We start from the raw sequence: 19,535 nt of genomic DNA, 5'->3' as shown, positions 1-19,535 counted from the left end.
TCATTTTAACAAGATCAGTTACTACTTCTAAAACAAAAGGGAAAAATGCTGTTTTCGGTGTTTGGGTTTTGGTTTGTTTTTGTTGTTTTTTTTTTTTTTTTTGTACATCCTTTGCTGCTGACTTTGCTAGAATATTGAATACCTGATATGCTTTCTTTATCTGCTTAAAAACTCTTCAGTAGGAATGTATGTTCTCAACTGCAGTACACACACAGGTCTCAGTAAGATTAGTTGGCCATAGGCTATCGTGACTACAGACCTTATTATCTCAATGAGAAAGGCAAATCATACAGAGAATTGTGCAGTGCAGAATCGAAGCACCAGCTTTGATAACTTATCTTGCAGATTTCCAGTTTAGTGAATATGAGATTAGTATGATTGCTCAGTTATTAAGAGAAAGGGTTCATTTGCAGCTCCTGATAAAAATGTATTATCTGCCTGCCAAATACCTGAGCGTTATACAACAGCAGTTCCCTTTTTGCTGAGATAGGCACAATAATCTGAACATTCTAAATAATAAACAATAACATTTCTAAAACTTTGTTTCTTTTTCTGCAGTGTAAATTCTAATACTGCTTTCGCTAGCCTTTGTTCTTGGAAGTCCATTGTACTGCTCAAGTGTACATTTTCTGTTTCCTTCACTCCAGCTGTTAATCCCCTAGTTATGCCTGAAGGAAATGTTTAAAAAGAGGATTTCTCCATAACTGGCTGATCTGCAGGAATCAACTCTCTTTCAAGTCAGTTGGGGTTTTGGTTTTTTGGGTTTTTTTGGGTTTTTTGGTTTTTTGTTTTTTGTTTTTTTTTTTTGGTTGGTTGTTTTGGTCTGTTCTGGTTTTTTTGTTTTTTATTTTTTGTGTTGGGTTTTCTTTCTTGCCAAACTGAAGCATGTTTTCTATGGGAACAAAATCTAGGCAGCTCAGTTTTGCTAGTATTGAGTGTGACAGCCAACAAATAACCCTGCGCTGTAACTGTGATGTGAGCACAGCAGTTGGTCGTTAATAGATGAGCCAGCAGTGCTGCATGCTACCTTCCTAATGAGACACTAATATTGCCCAGTGTTCTTTAACTGTTCGTAAAGTAGTCCTTAATCTGTTTCTCTCTTTTGGATAATATACTGATTTCCTAATGTCATAAAATGAATATTTGTACATAACACTTGAACTGCAACTGCTTCTCTTTCATTTAACAGGCTGGTGTCAGAACAGCTGCAAGTTGTACATTTCCCACATACCTTGCTTTTGGGATGTGCTGCAGAGACGCAGTGATGAGCTGGAGGAGTAATTGCAATCCTGCCATCCTAATCTCTGCTTGGGGAATAACTGTAATCTCTGACTACACAAAAGACAACCAACCCACGGTTATTGTGGCATACAGGTTCTCAAAGATCTAGAAATCCAGCAGGATGCTTTCTCTCTCCAAAAGAAACATGGAGCTTAGAGTAGTCACTGTGAACAGTATATCCAAGCAGAAAGACACTGGAGCATGTGCTACCACACGTGGGAGCTGCTGCCAGCTTAGCTGTGTACATGCTTGATAGGCTATAGAATGGCTTGGGTTGGAAGGAACCCCAAGGTTCACAAAGTTTAACACCTTGCCACAGACAGGGCCATCAATTTCCAAATCTGGTACCAGACCCTGTCTGTAGAGACTCCTCTGGTGCTTCTTCATGGTAGTCCTCTAACACGCAGCAGGCAGTGTACTCCACTCAGAATGGAGTGCCTCCAGGAAGGGCAGGTACTGAACGGCAGGCATGGCCCTCTCCCACATCCTGCTGACAAAGGAAAGCCCACCACAAGAGATAGTTTTTTCAAATCTATGGGATATTGTCCTAAATGTTGAGTGTAGTTTAATAAAAAGCAGACCAGCAGGTAGTAGAATTATCTAGGAACTGTTCTATATCAGACTTCTTTAGCTGCTTCTTTTTACTCCTTCCCTGATTTGTCTCTTTCTGCAATATAATGAAATAAATCTTCTCTCCCAGTCTAGAATCATGGTTTCCTATGACTAGGAGCCTATGACTAGGACACCAGGCTCCCTTCTGGTCTGCATTTTAAGGAGCTGGGAGAAGTACTTCTTACTGTACTGGCATTAACAGGTGCAAGCCCGTGGTTGGTACCTTTACCAAGTAAGGTTGATTTTACTGTATGAGAAGTGGGGTTCTCTTCTCTGTTTATCAGTTTGTGATTTGGTTTACATGGGGCAGTTTTCATGTTGTCCCACTAGTCCCTGCACTGCTCTGCAGATGAACCCCTATCCTTTCTCACCTCTCCTCCAGACTCCAAACTCTTGAATCTGTTAGATACAGGGGACATTGTTAATCGTTCTTTTGACAAACGTCAGCAATTAAATAATAAAAAATTCTTGTGTATCTATTAGAGACCTCTGTCCCTCCAGATAAAGCAAGAGACCTCACCCAACCCAAAGAAAGGAAATGCAGAGAAGATAACATTTTGATTGCATAAGAAATAGCATCTGGGTTATCTGAGGTGCATGTGGAAAGTCCTACAGCAAGATATTGAGCTCTGTTTATAATACTGGCATTCAGGAGAGAAGTAATGATACATCTTGTTGCATCTGAACTTTCTGATCTGGCCTGAGCTGTGCCAAGGGCACCACACCTCTTTGCCTGCACAGCCTTTCATGTCAACTAGTTTGAAATGTAATGGGGAGGAGGGGCAGAGCCAAAGAAATGTTTAACTTGATTGTCCTCATCAGTAGCAGTAATCTATTCACACAAAAGCATCCCAAGTGCTAGCAATGTGCTATTTTTAAGGCTCCCCTTCCTGTGAGTTAGTTATTAAATGCTCTAAGTTATTTATAAGAATCATTTGTAATAAACACCGCAGGCAGCGAGGGACATTTTGGTTTTCAATCACTTACAGTAGTTTGCATGGTGTGAGATAGTTAACTGTATCTGGAGCTTCTCAGTGTGTCCTTCAGTTTAGTGGCTTTCAGCCCCAATTTTTCCCCAGATTTTTCCTTTCAGCAGAATTTGGAGTTACCATGTAATGTATTTCCGGGGTGGGTCATCGCCTTGCACTTCTGCAGGCAAGGCAGGCACGTCAGGGATGTTGCACAAGAAGCATCAGCTCCCTCAAACTGTACTGTGGAAAGGCCTGGCAAAGCCAGACGCTAACCCAGTGACCACCTCCACTTCCAACAGCACTCAAACACACCGTGCAAACTGTTTTCATTCATGTGAGATGCATAAATCTCTCACGGTCACCTTTTGTGGTTGGCTGACAGCAGCCAAGAGGGTGTTACTTGTAAAATGGATCTAAAAGGGGCCCAGTCCTGCCCTGAAAGGAGACACATTTTTAGACATCTGAAGAAGGAAGCTGAGTCCTTGGACTTGTTCAGCCCATTTTTATTGCTGGAGATGCTGCTAGTTGCTTCCTTTGCTGCAGTGCTTGAGCTCAAAGTGTACCTTGGCAGAAGCCCAAGCACACAGGGTTCACCTCCAGGCCTGGCACTTCAGTGCACCTTCTGGCAGTCCAGAGACCTCCTCGGGCCTTCTGCCTCCACAGTGGGCCACGTTTTCCCAGTGACCTCTCTCTGCCTGCTTAAAAAACTGCTTTAAATTAACAGCCCCTTGGAAACATTCATCTGCAGCAGAGGGGTTTGGGCGTGAAGGGAGAAGAGCCTGGGCTGTGGCTCAACCGAGTGCTGGACTAAAAGCTGGAGACCTGCCTGGGTGATAAGGACACATCTGGGGCTGCTTCCAGATGCCCAATGACCTCCTGAGGACAACGGGCACTTTTAAGTAACAGCCAACTCTGACAACCACTGCAACCAGCCCTGATGGTGCAGAAACATCTTCCCCATGTGGATCCGGGCACACAGACATCACACCCAGAGAGGGCAGCCATATGGAGAAGCCTTTTTCACTGTCCCAAACCAAGCTGCAGCCCAACCGTTGCTCCCTTCCACTGTCAAGTCAGCACGTGAGCAATGAAAATCCCTGGGCTCGCCTCCTTCCCAGAAATGCCTGTCAAAGCCCAGGCATCTATTCACCCCAAGTATCAATTTTATAGCGCTGTGTGTGTGTCTATAATCTATTTACCAGCATTCCTACTTCAGTATGTGCCTGTTAATAAGATTAGTAATTAAAAAGCTTGATAGGAATTGGCAAGCATGCCTCTGCCTTGCCCTCCCCTCACAGCCAGGCTGGTGTGGAGGCGGCGCATGGCTGGCAGAGCACCTGTGGGCCGGCAGCAGCAACAGGACGGCTGCCCACCTGCAGGACATGGAGAAGGCCCGGCCGCTGTGGGACCACCCCTTGCAGTTTGTTTTCGCCTGCATCTCTTATGCCGTGGGGCTGGGGAATGTCTGGAGGTTCCCATATTTGTGTCAGATGTACGGTGGAGGTAAGTGCAGTTTGCATTTCTCACTTTCTGCCTCTGGAAGTGTGATGATGAGCTCCAGAGGCGTTTTGTCCTTGCTGACCCCACCAGGGTCCGGAGCAGAGCAGGAGGTCAGGCTTTTCTTCTGCGTGTTTCAGGAGGAAAGTTCCTTGTGCTGTGCAAGAAGGGCACAACATACAGCTGGCTCAGACTTTGTCTGCTTTGTTTTATGTGTTCTTTAGCATAAGATGTTCACCTGACCGCTGCTCCCACACAGCACTCACTTCTCAGAAGTACAGTGGAACAGTGGGAAGCCCCATGTTTTGTAAAAGCACAGTGAGAACTGTAGGTCCGTAGGATGTTTATGTATTGCTTTCCTGCCCCCTTGAGCCACTCTGAAGGCACCAGAAATGAGCTCAGATCCTCACAATTTCTCTGAGAAGTAGCTGGATCAAGTAAGAGGTGGGAAGATGTTCACACTGAGTTGATTGAAGGATCCGCTGTAACTCATCAAGGAGCTGTTATTAATTTGTTGTCCTTTATACAAACCTTACTCCGGGAAGTGATAAGTTGTCTGCAAAGCTGCCTTGAATTTGGATGAAAATCCTCAATCAGCAGGAGCTCCTGTGCTAGTGCCTCACAGCAAACTTTGAAAATAGGGAATAAATGGGCTCAAAAATGCCAAATCACCATCCTTGAAAGTCCATCCCTCTCCCAGGTCCAAACAGGAGAAAGATGATATCCAAATCGTATAGCAGCCATGGATGTTGTTCCTTAGAAATTGAAAGTCAGTTAATTCGTTAACTGAAAAACACCACTAACAATCTCTTTTAGTGTATAACTACCTCTGGTTTACTGGCATTTACTGAAGAATTACCTGTGCAGAAACTGTCTGTTTTCATAAACCATCCCAGTTTTATATTATTTCCCAAGCTGTATCCATTGCCTGGATCCAGAGCAATGGACCCATCTTGTACATGCATTAAGCAACATGATCAGTATCTGCTTTACTGCTGGTCTGCTTCTGACTTGTTCCTTTCAGGAAAGAAACACACAGGTGTTTCAGTTCTTCTTATTAATTTTGTGCAATGAACGTTGACTCATGGCTTGCTTTTAAATGCAGAGGTGGTGGGATTTCAGAGCTGCCATGAGGGATTGGGTCAGAAAAACTCAGATAATGCAATGGACAAAACTACAGCAGAAGCAAAATGCTGCTGTGTCTGAAGCTTTCTTAACCATTGGCTGGCGACCCTGCACACAGCAGGGGGGTTGAAACTGGATGATCATTGTGGTCCTTTTCAACCCAGGCTATTCTATGATTCTGTGATTTCTGAGATCAGAAGTGATGGAAGGGCTGGATTCTGGGAATACTTATCAAGGCTTTTGGAAAGTAAAGGCTTCATGTCCAACACTGAGTTCTGGCACAACACTCAGGTGCCTGTATGCAATTAAACTGCGCGTGATGAGTGCTCCAACAGCTCATCTTGGCAGACACCCTGACGGACGGCAGAACTCAAACACTGACGAGGAGGTTCTGTGGTTTGTCCTTATGTCAATAGTATAGTAGATGGCGAAAACTCTCTGACATGTAACCCAAACTGGAACACTGATCAACCATAGAAAAAGAGTAAATAAAATCAAGTGTTTTCTGAAAAGCATGTTTTTCTAAGAGCAGTTTCTCCACTAGTTCTATCCTCCTGATTAAATTTTCCAGGGGAGCAGCAGTTTTCCTTATTGTTTGTCCAAAACTCCTGACAGCGGGCTTTGCTTCTCCTAATTACTTTCACTGCCCTCTTAGAAGCATTGAGTGCCCTTCCAGGGGGCCACAAGACTCACACCAAACAAAGCAGTGCTGCAGGAATTCAAGCGCTGGGTATGCCAGGCACCCAGGGATGCTGGCAGCTGCCCCTTGGCCTCCTCTTTGCAGGGAGCACGGCCTGCCCTGTCCGGCCCAACAGATCGATTGCCTCCCTTGTGGCATAGGAAGTTACCTAACAGGCTAACAAAGGCCTTGTTAGCAAAGACAGAGCTGGGCGGTAGGACATTAATTCCGAGAATAAACCGGATTATTGCTCAGTGTTTACTTCCAGTCCTTTGCCTCGGCCACTGCCGGAGCCCATTCTTCTGTGCCACTGCACCAAGCCCATCGTGAAGAATGTTAATGCCACAGATTAAATCCTACATAAGAGATATTTACGTAAATTTTTTGGCACGCTGTAAAAAGAGAACCAGGAAAGGCTTCAGGAAGAAATCCAGGGTTTGACTCAGTCAGCAGCTCTTTCTTGAAGTGAAGGGGAAGGATTTTGTCTTCCCACCAGAAATTCAAGCTGATGGGCATCCTGCCCCTCACCTTCTTCCCTCCTTCCTGCCAGGCTTCAATACATTACTTAAAATTTCCATTCTATGTGGTTATTGCTGTTGCTTTGCTCCCTATCACAGAATGCTGCATGTAGAGCTCTCTTCTGCTTGCCTTCATTTGTCTTAGCACATTCAGAGGTCAGCGTGGCATGTTGTTACCTGTTAACAGCTCTGCACGTTGCTCCAACCGTTGATGACCCACAGTTGCACAACAGAAATCCCAGCCCTGCCAAATGCCCATGGAAAATTCCTGGTCCTGGCCAGGACACCTGCTGAAACCCCAAGAGATGTCCCTCAGGCTGTGTCGTGCTCCTGAACAAATGAGGTGCTGGGACAGGAGCCAGCCAGCTACCACCGCTGGGGCAACTTGGCTGCTGAGAGGGCAGTGTGGTATTTACAGGCTGGTGGTATGCTGGACACCACCTGTTTTCCCTTGCAGGTGGCTTTTTGATCCCATACGTCATCATGCTGATCGTGGAGGGGATGCCGCTGCTCTACCTGGAGCTGGCGGTGGGGCAGCGCATGCGCAAGGGGAGCATCGGAGCCTGGAAAATAATAAGCCCCTACCTCTGTGGGGTTGGTATGTCCTCTATTTCCATCTTTTTTTTTTTTTTTTTTTTTTTTTTTTTTTTTAAAGTATGTAAGGAACACAGATAATTTGTCCTTCATAGATGAAAGCAGACAGGAGATGGGTTTCCAGCAGGCTGGGGGCATTTTCCTCCTCCCTTTCCTAGCGCTGGTGCTGAACCTTGCTTGGGCACAGAGGCCTGAGCCCCGCTGCCCTGGGGCAGGCTGCCAGAATGGTGGCAGCCCGAAGATCAGAGCCAAACTCAGCCCCATGCTGCCCATGCTGAGCATCAGCCCCACAGAGCAGCAGGATGGAGCTTTGGCTTCCTCACTACAGCTTTGTGTTTATCAGAGCTCAGATCTTCCAACTTTATTAAGACATTATATCACCCCCATGGCCCAAGTGAGCTTGCTTACATGCATGTTTTGTTGTAACTGTAAATTGATTGTTCACTCTCCAGAGTGACTGAAGCGTAGAGCTCAGTTCAGGCCAGCCCTGACAGGAGGCGGCCATCTTGCCATGACTGGCTTCTGGGCTTCGCCACTGACCACACACTCTCTCCCACCTGCAGGCGTTGCCAGTGTGGTCGTCTCCTTCTTCCTCTCCATGTACTACAACGTGATTAATGCCTGGGCTTTCTGGTACCTCTTCCACTCCTTCCAGGTAAGTGGGTGCTGGTGGTATGGCTTAGCCCCATGGAGGACCCCAAGGGCTTTGCACTGGTACTGGATGGACATTGCTCGGCTCTGGGATAGTCCACGTCATGTGCTCCAGGGCAGGAGTTCAGTCCTCTGGGAGAAGCTCAGAGCTAGGAGATATGCTTGGCTCCAGCAGAGATGGTCAGAGAGGTTGGTCACGGGGGAGAGGGACGGTCCCTGGGGAGAAAGTCATCCTTGGAGATGGGGTTTCCTTCAGGTAAGATGATCAGAGGGGCTCAGTCCTCGCTGGGAAAGAGAGGGCCATCTCCAGAGGAGAGGTTCAGCCCTTGGAGAGTGAGGCCTCGCTACCAAGGGATGGTGTCAGCACAGGGCCAGGTGGTACAACATGGGGACAGGCACCCCCAAGGGAAAAACTTCCCTAACTTCTGTTTCCACTGCTGTCCTCTCTCCATTCCAGGACCCACTGCCATGGGCCACCTGCCCCTTGAACGGCAACCGCACGGGGTACGAGGAGGAGTGCGAGAAGACATCTTCCACCCAGTACTTCTGGTACCGGCAGACCCTGAACATCTCCCCCTCACTTGAGACCAGCGGGAACCTGCAGTGGGAGCAAGCACTGTGCCTGACACTGGCCTGGCTGGTGGTCTACCTCTGCATCCTCCGTGGCACCGCGTCCACAGGCAAGGTAAGGGGCAGGCACGACCCCTGGTGGTACTGATGGTGGCAGGAGACACCTATTCCTCAGGATTTGCAAGAGAAAAAGAGAAAAAGAGGTCTACTTGGTCCTTTTGCTTTCTTTTTATCTGCAGCAAAAGTTAGGAGGAGGGGGAGGAAAGAAATGTCCTAAGAGCCTTCACTAAGAACAGGGCTGAGTGCTGTAATCCACAAATCGCATTAGAAAAGCACAGAAGCCCAAGAGACTGCTAACTAAGAGTAACCTCTGAAACTTGCTGCAGCTGGGTTTGTGGGCAAAAATGACCCCAATAAAATAGCAAAGATGTACTGACAATGCATAACAATGGAAGGGGTGCCTCAGTGCAAGAAAGAGAGCAGTACAGATAACAAATACAATAATAGTAGCAGATCTTCATGTGCACTACTGAGATGTTCCCCTTCCTTCCCATAGGTCGTCTATGTCACAGCCTCCTTGCCATACTGTGTTCTCATCATATACCTCATCAGAGGACTGACACTTCACGGAGCTGTCAACGGGTTGATATACATGTTTACTCCAAAGGTATGGAAAAACAGCACTGAACTTTTAGCTAAATGTTACTGGCGACTGAATGTGTAGGTTTTCAAAAGGTGGCAATGCTGCCTTTCTTCTTCACAGAGTTTTTCCATTGGTAGCCCTGGTGAGATGTCTCAAAGTCCCCAGCAGTGAGCTGCTAGTGGCTTCCCTACCACATCGCCCACTCCTCTTTGCTTTCCTGCAGAGAAGGATGCCCTCTAACGCCACTTGCAGTGTACTGCTTCCAAACTGTGCAGTAAACCTGCTAGAACTGCGGCCCTGAGTTAAAAGGGGTGTGCAAAGGGACCCAAGCCAGTTCCCTTCACTCCTGGGTGTGGGCGTAACCTCATCAAGGTCGCTGTCCCGGTCCCCGTCCCTGCAGTCTCCAAGGGGCGGTACAGTGTGCAGCCTCACAGCCCCATCCTCCTGTCTGGTTTTGCAGCTGGAGCAGCTGTCGAACCCCAAAACGTGGATCAGCGCCGCCACACAGATCTTCTTCTCACTGGGTCTGGGCTTTGGCAGCCTCATTGCCTTTGCCAGCTACAATGACCCAAGCAACAACTGTGAGCGGCACGCCATCATCGTCTCCCTCATCAACAGCACCACGTCCATATTTGCCAGCATCGTGACTTTCTCCATCTATGGCTTCAAGGCGACATTTAACTACGAAAGCTGCATAAACAAGTAAGAGCTGGGTATTTTGTTTACTTCTTTGCCACCAGAAGCTATTCCTTGCAAATTAAATAAAATAAAGGTGAACAAACAACAGCATGCAGCACCAGATCTAGGACTGCTCTAGTAAAGGTGATGATGCTGTTTGGACTGGGCTGTCCCCAGGCAGCACTCCCCAACCTCCTTCCCTCACTTGGCCCTGGCAGCTCCATCTCCATCTGCAATGGGCACTAAATCTATGCCATCCACCACAGGGTGATCCTGCTGCTGATGAATACTTTCGATCTGGAGGAAGGCTCCTTGACAGCAGACAACCTTAGTGAGATGAAGGACTACCTCATGGCTGCCCACCCACAGGAGTATGCCCAGTTGTCGCCCCAGCTGAAAAACTGCAGCTTAGAAGCTGAGTTAGACACGGTAAGAATCACAGAATAATTAAGGCTGAAAAAGACCTCTCAGACCACCTAGCACAACCACCAACCCACCCCCACCATGTCCACTGACCACATCCCTCAATGCCACATCCCCATGGTTCTTGAAGACCTCCAGGGACAGTGACTGCACCACCTCCCTTAGAAGAAATGTTTTGTAATATCCAACCTGAGCCTCCCTTGGTGCAACTTGAGGCCATTCCCTCTCATCCTATTGCTGTTACCTGGGAGAAGAGGCCAATCCCCACCTCACCACAGCCTCCTTTCAGGCAGCTGTAGAGAGTGATCAGGTCTCCCCTGAGAGACCTCTTTTTTGAGGTACACTGCTGGCTCATGTGCAGCCAGCTGTCCATTAACAGTTCCTGGTCCTTTTCCTCCATTCAGCTTTCCAAAGGGGCTGCTTTGCATTTTGTCTGGGCTTCAGTCCCCCCTTGCTTGGCACATTCTGCATCCCTGGAGTGTCAAATTGAAAGGCACTACAAGGAATTTGACTTCCCTCCCCAGTGAAATTATTCCTTACCATAAGCTTATAGGTAGCCAAGCCCCCAACTCACTCACTGTCTCCTTCCTGTTGGCAGGCTGTCCAAGGAACTGGGCTGGCATTCATTGTCTACTCAGAAGCCATCAAAAACATGGAGGTGTCTCAGCTGTACTCTGTGCTCTACTTTGCCATGCTGCTAATGCTGGGCATTGGCAGCATGCTGGGCAACATCGCTGCCATCCTTACGCCCCTGACTGACAGCAAGGCCATCACCTCACGCTTCTCTAAGGAAGTGATCTCTGGTAAGTGCCTGCAGTGCGGTACCCTTGGCCACACAGGGAGAGCAGGCATGCATAGCATGGTGTCCCTCAGCATCTCTCTGTCCTCGAGAAGAGAAAGGAGCGGAATCACAGAATTGTTAAGGTTGGAATAGACCTCTAAGATCATCAAGTCCAACTGTCAACCCATCATCTCCATGCCCATTAACCATGTCCCTCAGTGCCACATCCACACGGTTCTTGAACACCTCCAGGGATGTGACAACCAGCTCCCTGGGCAGCCTGTGCCACTGCTCACTGCTCTCTGAAGAGACTTTTCCTAATATCCAACTGGAATCCGAGTGCAGGACCAAGCACTTGGTCTTGCTGAAGCTCATGCATTTGGCTTCAGCCTATTGATCCATTCTGTCCAGACCCCTCTATAGGGCCTTTCTACCCTCAGAGAGACCAACACTTCCTCCCAACTTGGTGTCATCTGCAAACTTACTAAGGATGCACTCAATCCCCTCATCCAGATAATCAATAAAGATATTAAATCAGTCCAGCCCCAGTACTGACCACTGGAGAACACCGCTCATTGTGTCACCAGCTGGATTTAACTCCACTCACCAGCATCCAGCTGGGCTGCCAGCTTCTGCAGGAGAATGCTGAGGACAGTTACAGCCTGTACTAAAATTTAGGTAAATTACATCCACAGCTCTTCCTCAATCAATGGTCATCCAGTCATAGAAGGAGATGAGGCTGGTGTCAGGCAAGACCTGCCTCTTGTGAACCCATGTTGGCTAGGCCTGGTTCGCTGGCTGTCCCACACATACTGCATGATTGCATTGCTCAAAGGGCCAGGAGGAAGGCCAGGAGATGTGTAGCAAGTGGCTCAGCAGTTTTGCATACGTCACCAGCATCCCTAGATGTGAAACAGTGGTCAAAAGCAGTAGATGCTCCCAATCAAGCATCACATTTAAGAACTGTTTTACCACTGTTAACTGTCAACCAGAATTCAGAGTGCTCCACACAGACAAAAGAGTGCGGGGGGAAGCATTTAAAATCCATGTTTTCATCAGGCAGAGAAGAGGGATGAGTGCAAATAGCTCAGTAATAGACACCATGCCCAGGAGCTGCAGTAGCTCACAGCTGAAGAGCCCAGCAGGAACAAGGGGCTTGCCAAGGCCATGACTAGCACCCAGTTTTTCTCACTTAGTGGTGAGGGTGTGCTGCAACTGTGCAGTAGATTGGCAAATAAAGGATACAGCAGGGCATTTACAAACACGCACATGGGCCATACCTTTGTCAGAGGGCAAAAACTTGCCTCTCTTTTGCAACCCGTGGCACTTTGAGATCTGTATCAAGAGCAAAGAACCACAGAACGGCTTGGGTTGGAAGAGACATCAAGGATCTAGTTCCAGCCCCCCTGTCACAGGCAGGGCCACCAACCTCCAGCTCTGATACTAGACCAGGCTGCCCAGGGCCTCATGCAACCTCATCTTAAACACCTCCAGGGATGGTGTTCATGCCTTGTGTGCTGCCATGTTGCTAAGTACTGAAATACAGGCCTGATATATATAGGAAATCATTCAGGCTTTCTCCAGCCCCTGCAGCAGCAGGCACACCCATGATAAATACCCCCTCACGCAATTTGATTTCCAGGTACGAGGGCAGGGTCTCTGTTTTATCCATGCAGGTTTTGTGTGTTTCATCAACTGCATCATCGGCCTCATATTCACCATGGAGGCTGGGAACTACTGGTTTGACATCTTCAATGACTATGCAGCCACCCTCTCGCTGCTGCTCATCGTGCTGGTAGAAACCATTGCTGTGTGCTACATCTACGGGCTAAGAAGGTAACAGCTCAACACCTCCTTTTTTCTCATAGCCTGAGCCAGGTGGAATGGCTGCAGGCCAGCACCAGAAACACCACCTGGGGCTGCTTTTTTTCTGCTGGGTTCTGCGCCCAGCAAGGTGATGGGGCCCCTTCATTCCAACCTCACTCTCTAATCCGCATGAAGCAGTTTTTCAGGCAACAGTTCTTTGCTCATTACCCCTCCTGGCCAAGTATGCTCTCCACTCCCTCTGCTCGCATTTTCTTCTGTAGGTGCTTCTGAAGTGACACGGATGAGGGTGTGGATTGAACTACGCAGGAATGTGTTGTGTTTTTGTTTCTGTTTTTAAACACAGATTTGAGAAAGATCTTCAAACGATGATTGGACGCAAGCTAAACTGGTACTGGAAAACAATGTGGGCTTTTGCTAGCCCTTTGCTCATTATAAGCCTGTTTATATTTTACCTCACGGACTATATCCTCACAGGAACCCTTCAGTACCAAGCGTGGGATAGCACACAGGTAACACAATTGCTTTGTTTTAAAACAAACAAACAAAAACACTTCCATTAATTCCATCAAGACCAGAATATCAACTTAAAAAATACACATTAAATATAATAATAATAATAAAAAAAAGATAGTTTAACTGAACAAAGCTGCTGCTGGCTTTCACAAGCTAAAAGCTTTCGAGATTGGCATAAACATTTTTCTTCATGGCCAAAACATATTTTAAGAATGCTTAGCTGCGTATTTATTCCATAGGAATGACTACTGGGTAAGCAATTGGCTCATAACCTTCTGTGGAAATGTTCCTAGCATGCAGAAACAAATCAGGAACTTTTGGAGTCTGCAGAGGGCCTGCCCTGCTGACCGAGTGTCAGCGTGAGCCCACAGGCCCAGGAGCAGAACGAAGGCACATGTCCACATGGAGCCACCTCATTAAGAGAAGCAAATCAAAGCCAAAAATCACACATAACAGCTACAGCAGCTCTGTTCTCGTTATCAGTTTTAAGGCTGTGAGGTAGGACAAAGAGAGTGCTGAGGATACTCATGAGCAGTTCCACCTCAGGCAGCAGTGCCTTTGCTTCTCTGCTGGCCCATTTAAATAAACACATGGCCAGACTGATTTGGGATGTAGCAAACCAGACCCAACGCTGCTTCTCTCTCTTGTAGGGGCAGCTGGTGACAAGGGACTACCCCAGCTACGCCCTGGCAGTGATAGGGCTGTTGGTGGCCTCATCCACCATGTGCATACCCCTGGGGGCACTCCTAACTTTCGTAAGGAAGAGACTGAAGAGGGAAAGAGTCTCCACTGTTGCATGAACACAGAGAACTGGATTGGGAAAGACCTCACCCGCACCACCAGTGACTGGGCACTTCTGGAAGCCAGCAGCAACCATTACTTGTAGCAGCTACTTAGAGATTGGGGTATCTTGGTGCCATATTTACCAAAAAGTGCTCTTGGGAGGTCCCTCAGTGATTCAGAAAACAAGCTCTCCTGTAACAAGATGAAGCTTTAATATGGCCTCTGTAAGAGGGGGAGAAGCAAAACAGCAGCTCACAAACGCTCTAGCTAGCACGAATTAACCAATGCCACCTCTTAGGCGATTCTTCCCCTCTCTGCTGTAGCACTGCCTATCTGGAAACAGGAGCAACCAAGCAGGCACGATCCGGCACTGAAGCACAGGCACACATCCCTACCACTTCAGAAAGCCAACACTTCACCACGTGTATTATGTCCATGTTCAGCAACGCAGTTTATATCCAAGCTGCAGAAGATGTTGTCTCCAGAAGAAGTAAACTTCCAATTCCAGTGCGCAGTTCTGCCCTGTGCTGTACATTTTGCTAGGGATGCACTGAACAAAGTGCCTGTAATTAACAAGCTGCCCTATAAGCCAACCAACACCCAGTATGCCATACAACTAGCTTTAACAAAGGTCATATCCAAGTGTACTTTAATTTTAATCATGAGATGCAACAGTCCAGCAGTTCCACAGAACTGTTTCATTTGCTCGTGTTAATGTTCTATGGAAGTACCATGCTTAAATTTTAAGCATCGTGTAGCAGAAATCAGTAAAATTTTATCTATGAACTTGCAAAGAGGTCAATGAAGAACACAAGAAACACGCTCACAGGACACAGGTTCTAAATGCAGTGCCTTGATTACGTAACCACTAGAAGATGGCAAGTGCCTTATAAAAGAGGGATTTTGTTTCAAACGTTTTCAGAGTGCATCAACACAAGTCTATCTCTACGGGGCAAAGAGCAGGAGGTCATTTCACAGCCTTCAGGGATGGATGAAATCTTGAAAGTCATAATCAACACCGACAGGACACGCTTAGTCTGCAGCAGCCTCTAGAAATGCATGCCTCCTTCCCATACTGAACTAACAAAGGAAAGACACCCGTTTCACTTTTCAGTTTATTAAAAATGGATACCATAAACAAGACCTGTACAAAAAAAAATCCAAAGTCGCCCAGCATTTGGTAACATGTTGCATGTGAGAAGTTATCGTCTTGGGCCTCCTCTTCCTCTTCCGCGGCCCCGGCCTCTTCCGCGGCCTCGGCCACGGCCTCTTCCAGCAACTGAGCAAATGAAACAGAAAAGACGAAGCAAGTGAGACCTTGGAATACTTTAATTTATATCAGAACATTCTGCTGCAAGCACGAACAACCTAACATCACATGGAAGCAGTAAGTAAGATATTAAACCTGTTAATTCCCAGAATGTCTTAAGACAGCACTGTCATCTTTTGTGTTAGGAGTTCCAGTGCCCAGCTGCCACGGGCTACTGTCCGTCTCTGACTTGGCTGCAGACAACAAGGAGCTGAAACATCACTGCTTCCAAATACTGTGGGAAGTCTGACAATTTCTCTTCTCTGCTTGATAAAACCTTGTTCTTCAGGAATCAGAAAAAGAAATTGCAACATTTTGCTGCACAGAGTATTTTAGTTATTACCCATCTCCCTAGAAAGGTGTTTTTTCTTCTTTCTTTTTTTTTTTTTTGCCACAGCTCACACCATTTCATTAAGTACAATGTTTAAGAAAAACATGCTCTAAGATTTCCAAGCCCCTTCTCCCAGGTTGCAGCAGACTAAAAGGCAGCATTTCTAAAGGGACCCAGCACCAGACAGCCCATTCTGTTTCCAGAAATGCCTGTGCCAGTTTCAGACATGATTCCCAGCCCACTGCTTCTCAGTGCTGCCATGTCGTGACACACAGAAGGAAGACAGAACCACAGAATGATTCAGCCTGAAGGAAATGCTGGAGGTTCTACGGTCCAGATGATGGTAACGTCATTTTAGCCTATGATATACACACCCACGGGCTCCTTATTCCATTTTATTAATGTAAGAAGATTAATTATGGTGCATTTTTGAAGCATCAAAGACTGCAGGTCCATATACTTAGGCATAAATTACAGGAGAAACCGCAAGCAGTTACTTCAGAGCACAATTACCTTTAACTTATTTCTTGAAAGATACACTGATTAACACTGTTGGGCAAAACTTTTACTGCCTGAGGACACATACAAACTTCCTGGAGTTTACTGGATATTGTTAGCGGCGTAGAATAAAAACAGAAGCATTCCCTACTTGGTTAGGCTTCTAAGGAAAAGAAGGAACATAGCCTCAGCTCCTTCTGCATTCTGAAGCCCCTCCAACTCAGTTCTCCAGCAGATTATTTGTATCCACTTCCACATGGGATTTCAGTTCAGCACCACTCCTGAGGCTATTCTATACTTTCTTATTAGGCTAAATATGAAGTTACCCACAGAACCAGGGAAGCTGAGCAGACATTTTGAAAACAGGAACTGTACATCTCATTGGTGTTACCTCTGAGAACGTGATAGGTTAAGATTTACTTGCACTTGAAGACATTTACATGTTGAAACAGATGCATGAGAAGCCATATAAATAACTTCTCATGAAAGGAAACTACAGACACAAAGAAGGCAGGCAAGACAGAGTGAGTGAGTTCAGTACAAACCCTCAGAGATGAAAGCAGTACAGAAATTAAGATATTCCAATCATATGCCTTCAGACTGAGAACACGAAAACAAAGACAAGACAAAACAAGCAGAGATTGGGAAATCATGCACTGACCTGCTTCTCTTTTCTTGGACTTGACTTTTGGTTCAACATCCACGAGCAAGGTGTCCAGGGGCAAACTGTCTGGCAGAATGAAGTATCGGATGTTATTCCCCCGAATGCTCAGCGTCTCCAGCTGTACAGGCTCCCTGTTCTTCAGTGTCATTTTCACAGCCTTGAGATGAGTATTCATACTGACATCCACTCCTGAAATGGCAGAAGTCTGGTTTCAGAGAGTGAAAACACACTGGATGACTCCTCTCTGGCTATTATAAACTGTGCACACGCTTCAAGACTTTGCTAACATGCACTTCTGGATCTGTGCCATTCGTTAATTAATCCTCTAACTGGAAGAAGAAACAACATCTTTTTTTCTCTGTTAAGTTATGCTGATTTATCAGCTGCTGCCCTCAACACTTCACTGATATATTTCCAATGGAAGAGCCACTTGCTACCAGCTGTAGGGATCTGTTCCTAGGTCTTAGTCACAGCAACACTGTGCACGCTTAGAATGATTCCTCTGGACAACAAATAAACTGCCACTTATTACAAAAGCATAACAATTGTCTTTTTTACTCCTTTAAAAAGAAGGAAAACAACCTTTTGAGTAGGAAAAAAAACACTGCATTTCCTTGTTAAGATCAACCACTATTTTCTGATCAATTACACCTAATATCAGCATGAGAAGCACCAACTGCAGGTGGCACTGCGGCTGCAAACATGCTTTGTGCACCCATGTACAGGGATGACTGTCATTTTAGAGCCACAGATGACACTGTAAGGTTGTAGAGGTTCTTAGCACAGCATGAGAGAGACTTTGCTCAACAACAAAGGCAGCCAGAACACCAGGGTAGGAGACACACAGACAGCTGCCATCAGAGACAGGTTCTAACAAAGCTGATGGATCTGGCTGCAAAATGACACGCTTTTAACCCTACCACATCTCAGTAGATTGCTGCTGGCCAATGAGAGCACCTAAGCAATCCCCTGCAATACAACTCTGTCATGTTATGCTATTTTTAAGAAATCTTTATTATTAGGTGGTTTTTGGGTATTTTTTTAAAGTTAGAGACCAGCAACAAGACCAAGCACAGTCATCATACATCACAGGCTTTGCTTTACTGAGTACTGCACATCTTGATGTCTTTTGAGCAACTCTAAAATGAGTATTCTTGGAACGCTATCAGCCTCTAATCTTACTAAAGCAAACAACAACATCTGCACACTTTCCTGTGCATGACAAGCAACTAATCAGCTAAAAAGGCTTTTCTCAAAGCCTTCAGCTCAGGGAGGAGTACCCTCACTGTGCAGATCTGCATAGGAGCACTTCCCTATGCAGACACACACAGACCTGCTTGCAGGACAGGCCTTAGGCTACAGCAGGAGACCTGGATCTCTTTAACTACACATTCTGAAGCCAATTTAATGAAACCGATGTGTGCACGTAGAAATGTGTGTTTCCATACCTTAAGTAGAGTAAAAACATCCTCCTCAAAACCAACTTTCAAGCTTTCAGATTTAAAATCTTGCTCATCTCAAAGCCATAGCCACATTCATCATTTACTATTATCTGAAGGGACCTTCAAGTTCCAGCCCCAAGATGTACTGAAACATCTTACAAACACGTAGGCTGTATGCCCACTGCCCTTTGATACAGCACTAACGCTGCCTCACCAGTGCCTGCATGCTGTTGCCGTAATTTCAGGTTACCACGCTTACACCAGCAGCACCAGCACTGGTCTCCTTTACCCCACACAGCTCTGGTCAGTCTGTGGGGCTGCTGGCACACCATACCTGTGATGGTGCCATGCACCTGTGTCCCGTTCTTCAGCTCAATGGTCACAGTCTCGTGACTCAGCTTCATCAGAAACCTAGGAATTAAGCATAGGGTGTTCATCATCACACTAAGCCTTACCCCTATCCAACCACATGCTGCTACAGAGAACTGATTTGCACCGAAGGCTGCACTCTAAGGCAAACGTTCCCAACTGCCGTCAATTCCACTGAAGGAGCTCATCGGCAAAGCCAAAGCCTCAGACGGCGCCTACTGCCAGGGGCTAGGAAGGCGGCACCGGGCTCAGGCAGTGCTGGGCCTTCAGACACAGGGTTTGGGTTTCGGGCGCCCTGAAAGTTGAGAGTTGTGCATCCCTCGTGCATCCCTTCCAACTCGGGATACTACGTGACTCCACGGGCTCAGAGCCGCGCTAAGGAGAAGCCATTTTAGAAGTCGGTACCGCGTGAAGGCGCTTCTACCCGGCTCCGCCCCCAGCCACACGGAGGGGTTTCCCGGGCACCCCGCTCTGCAGGCCCGGCCGCCCGCCGCAGAGCCCACAGGGGCACCGAGGCCCCGCTAGGCCGGGCGGCCCGAGGGTGGGGAAAGGGCGGGCTGCGCGCGCGGGCTCCCCGCCGCCTCTCTCCGCGATCCGCCTCCATCCGCTCACCTGACGAGCTTCATAGCGCCGGCGGCAAGGCGCGGGGCCGCGGGGCCTTCGGCGGGCAGCGGCGGCCGCCCCTAGGGGCGCGGAGAGCCCTCGGCGGGAGCGCCGCGAGCGCGGGCGGAGAAGAACGGGGCCTCCGACGAGCAGACCGCGCCCCAGCAGCTCTA

General features: G+C 47.3%; 2 protein-coding genes across 2 annotated transcripts; one reads left to right on the top strand and one right to left on the bottom strand.

The window, feature by feature from the left end:
* The first annotated feature begins 4,219 nt into the window (after nucleotides 1–4,219).
* On the top strand, nucleotides 4,220–17,466 carry SLC6A20 (solute carrier family 6 member 20). Its single transcript, XM_042817266.1, has 11 exons — nucleotides 4,220–4,367; nucleotides 7,141–7,281; nucleotides 7,841–7,932; nucleotides 8,386–8,613; nucleotides 9,055–9,165; nucleotides 9,602–9,843; nucleotides 10,086–10,248; nucleotides 10,841–11,045; nucleotides 12,700–12,859; nucleotides 13,194–13,359; nucleotides 14,014–17,466. The coding sequence occupies exons 1-11, from the start codon at nucleotides 4,247–4,249 to the stop codon at nucleotides 14,161–14,163; spliced, it is 1,779 nt and encodes a 592-aa protein (XP_042673200.1). The 5' UTR covers nucleotides 4,220–4,246; the 3' UTR covers nucleotides 14,164–17,466.
* SNRPD1 (small nuclear ribonucleoprotein D1 polypeptide) lies at nucleotides 15,248–19,462 on the bottom strand. Its single transcript, XM_042817268.1, has 4 exons — nucleotides 19,372–19,462; nucleotides 18,725–18,801; nucleotides 16,946–17,137; nucleotides 15,248–15,425 (listed from the first exon to the last, which is right to left on the bottom strand). The coding sequence occupies exons 1-4, from the start codon at nucleotides 19,383–19,385 to the stop codon at nucleotides 15,349–15,351; spliced, it is 360 nt and encodes a 119-aa protein (XP_042673202.1). The 5' UTR covers nucleotides 19,386–19,462; the 3' UTR covers nucleotides 15,248–15,348.
* Nucleotides 19,463–19,535: the final 73 nt, after the last annotated feature.

The sequence above is a fragment of the Centrocercus urophasianus genome, unplaced genomic scaffold (assembly GCF_019232065.1).
Source record: "Centrocercus urophasianus isolate 14NV4802_14NV808 unplaced genomic scaffold, USGS_Curo_1.0 seq_16, whole genome shotgun sequence".
Taxonomy (NCBI): Eukaryota; Metazoa; Chordata; class Aves; order Galliformes; family Phasianidae; genus Centrocercus; species Centrocercus urophasianus.
This window is presented reverse-complemented; position numbering and strand designations above follow the sequence as displayed.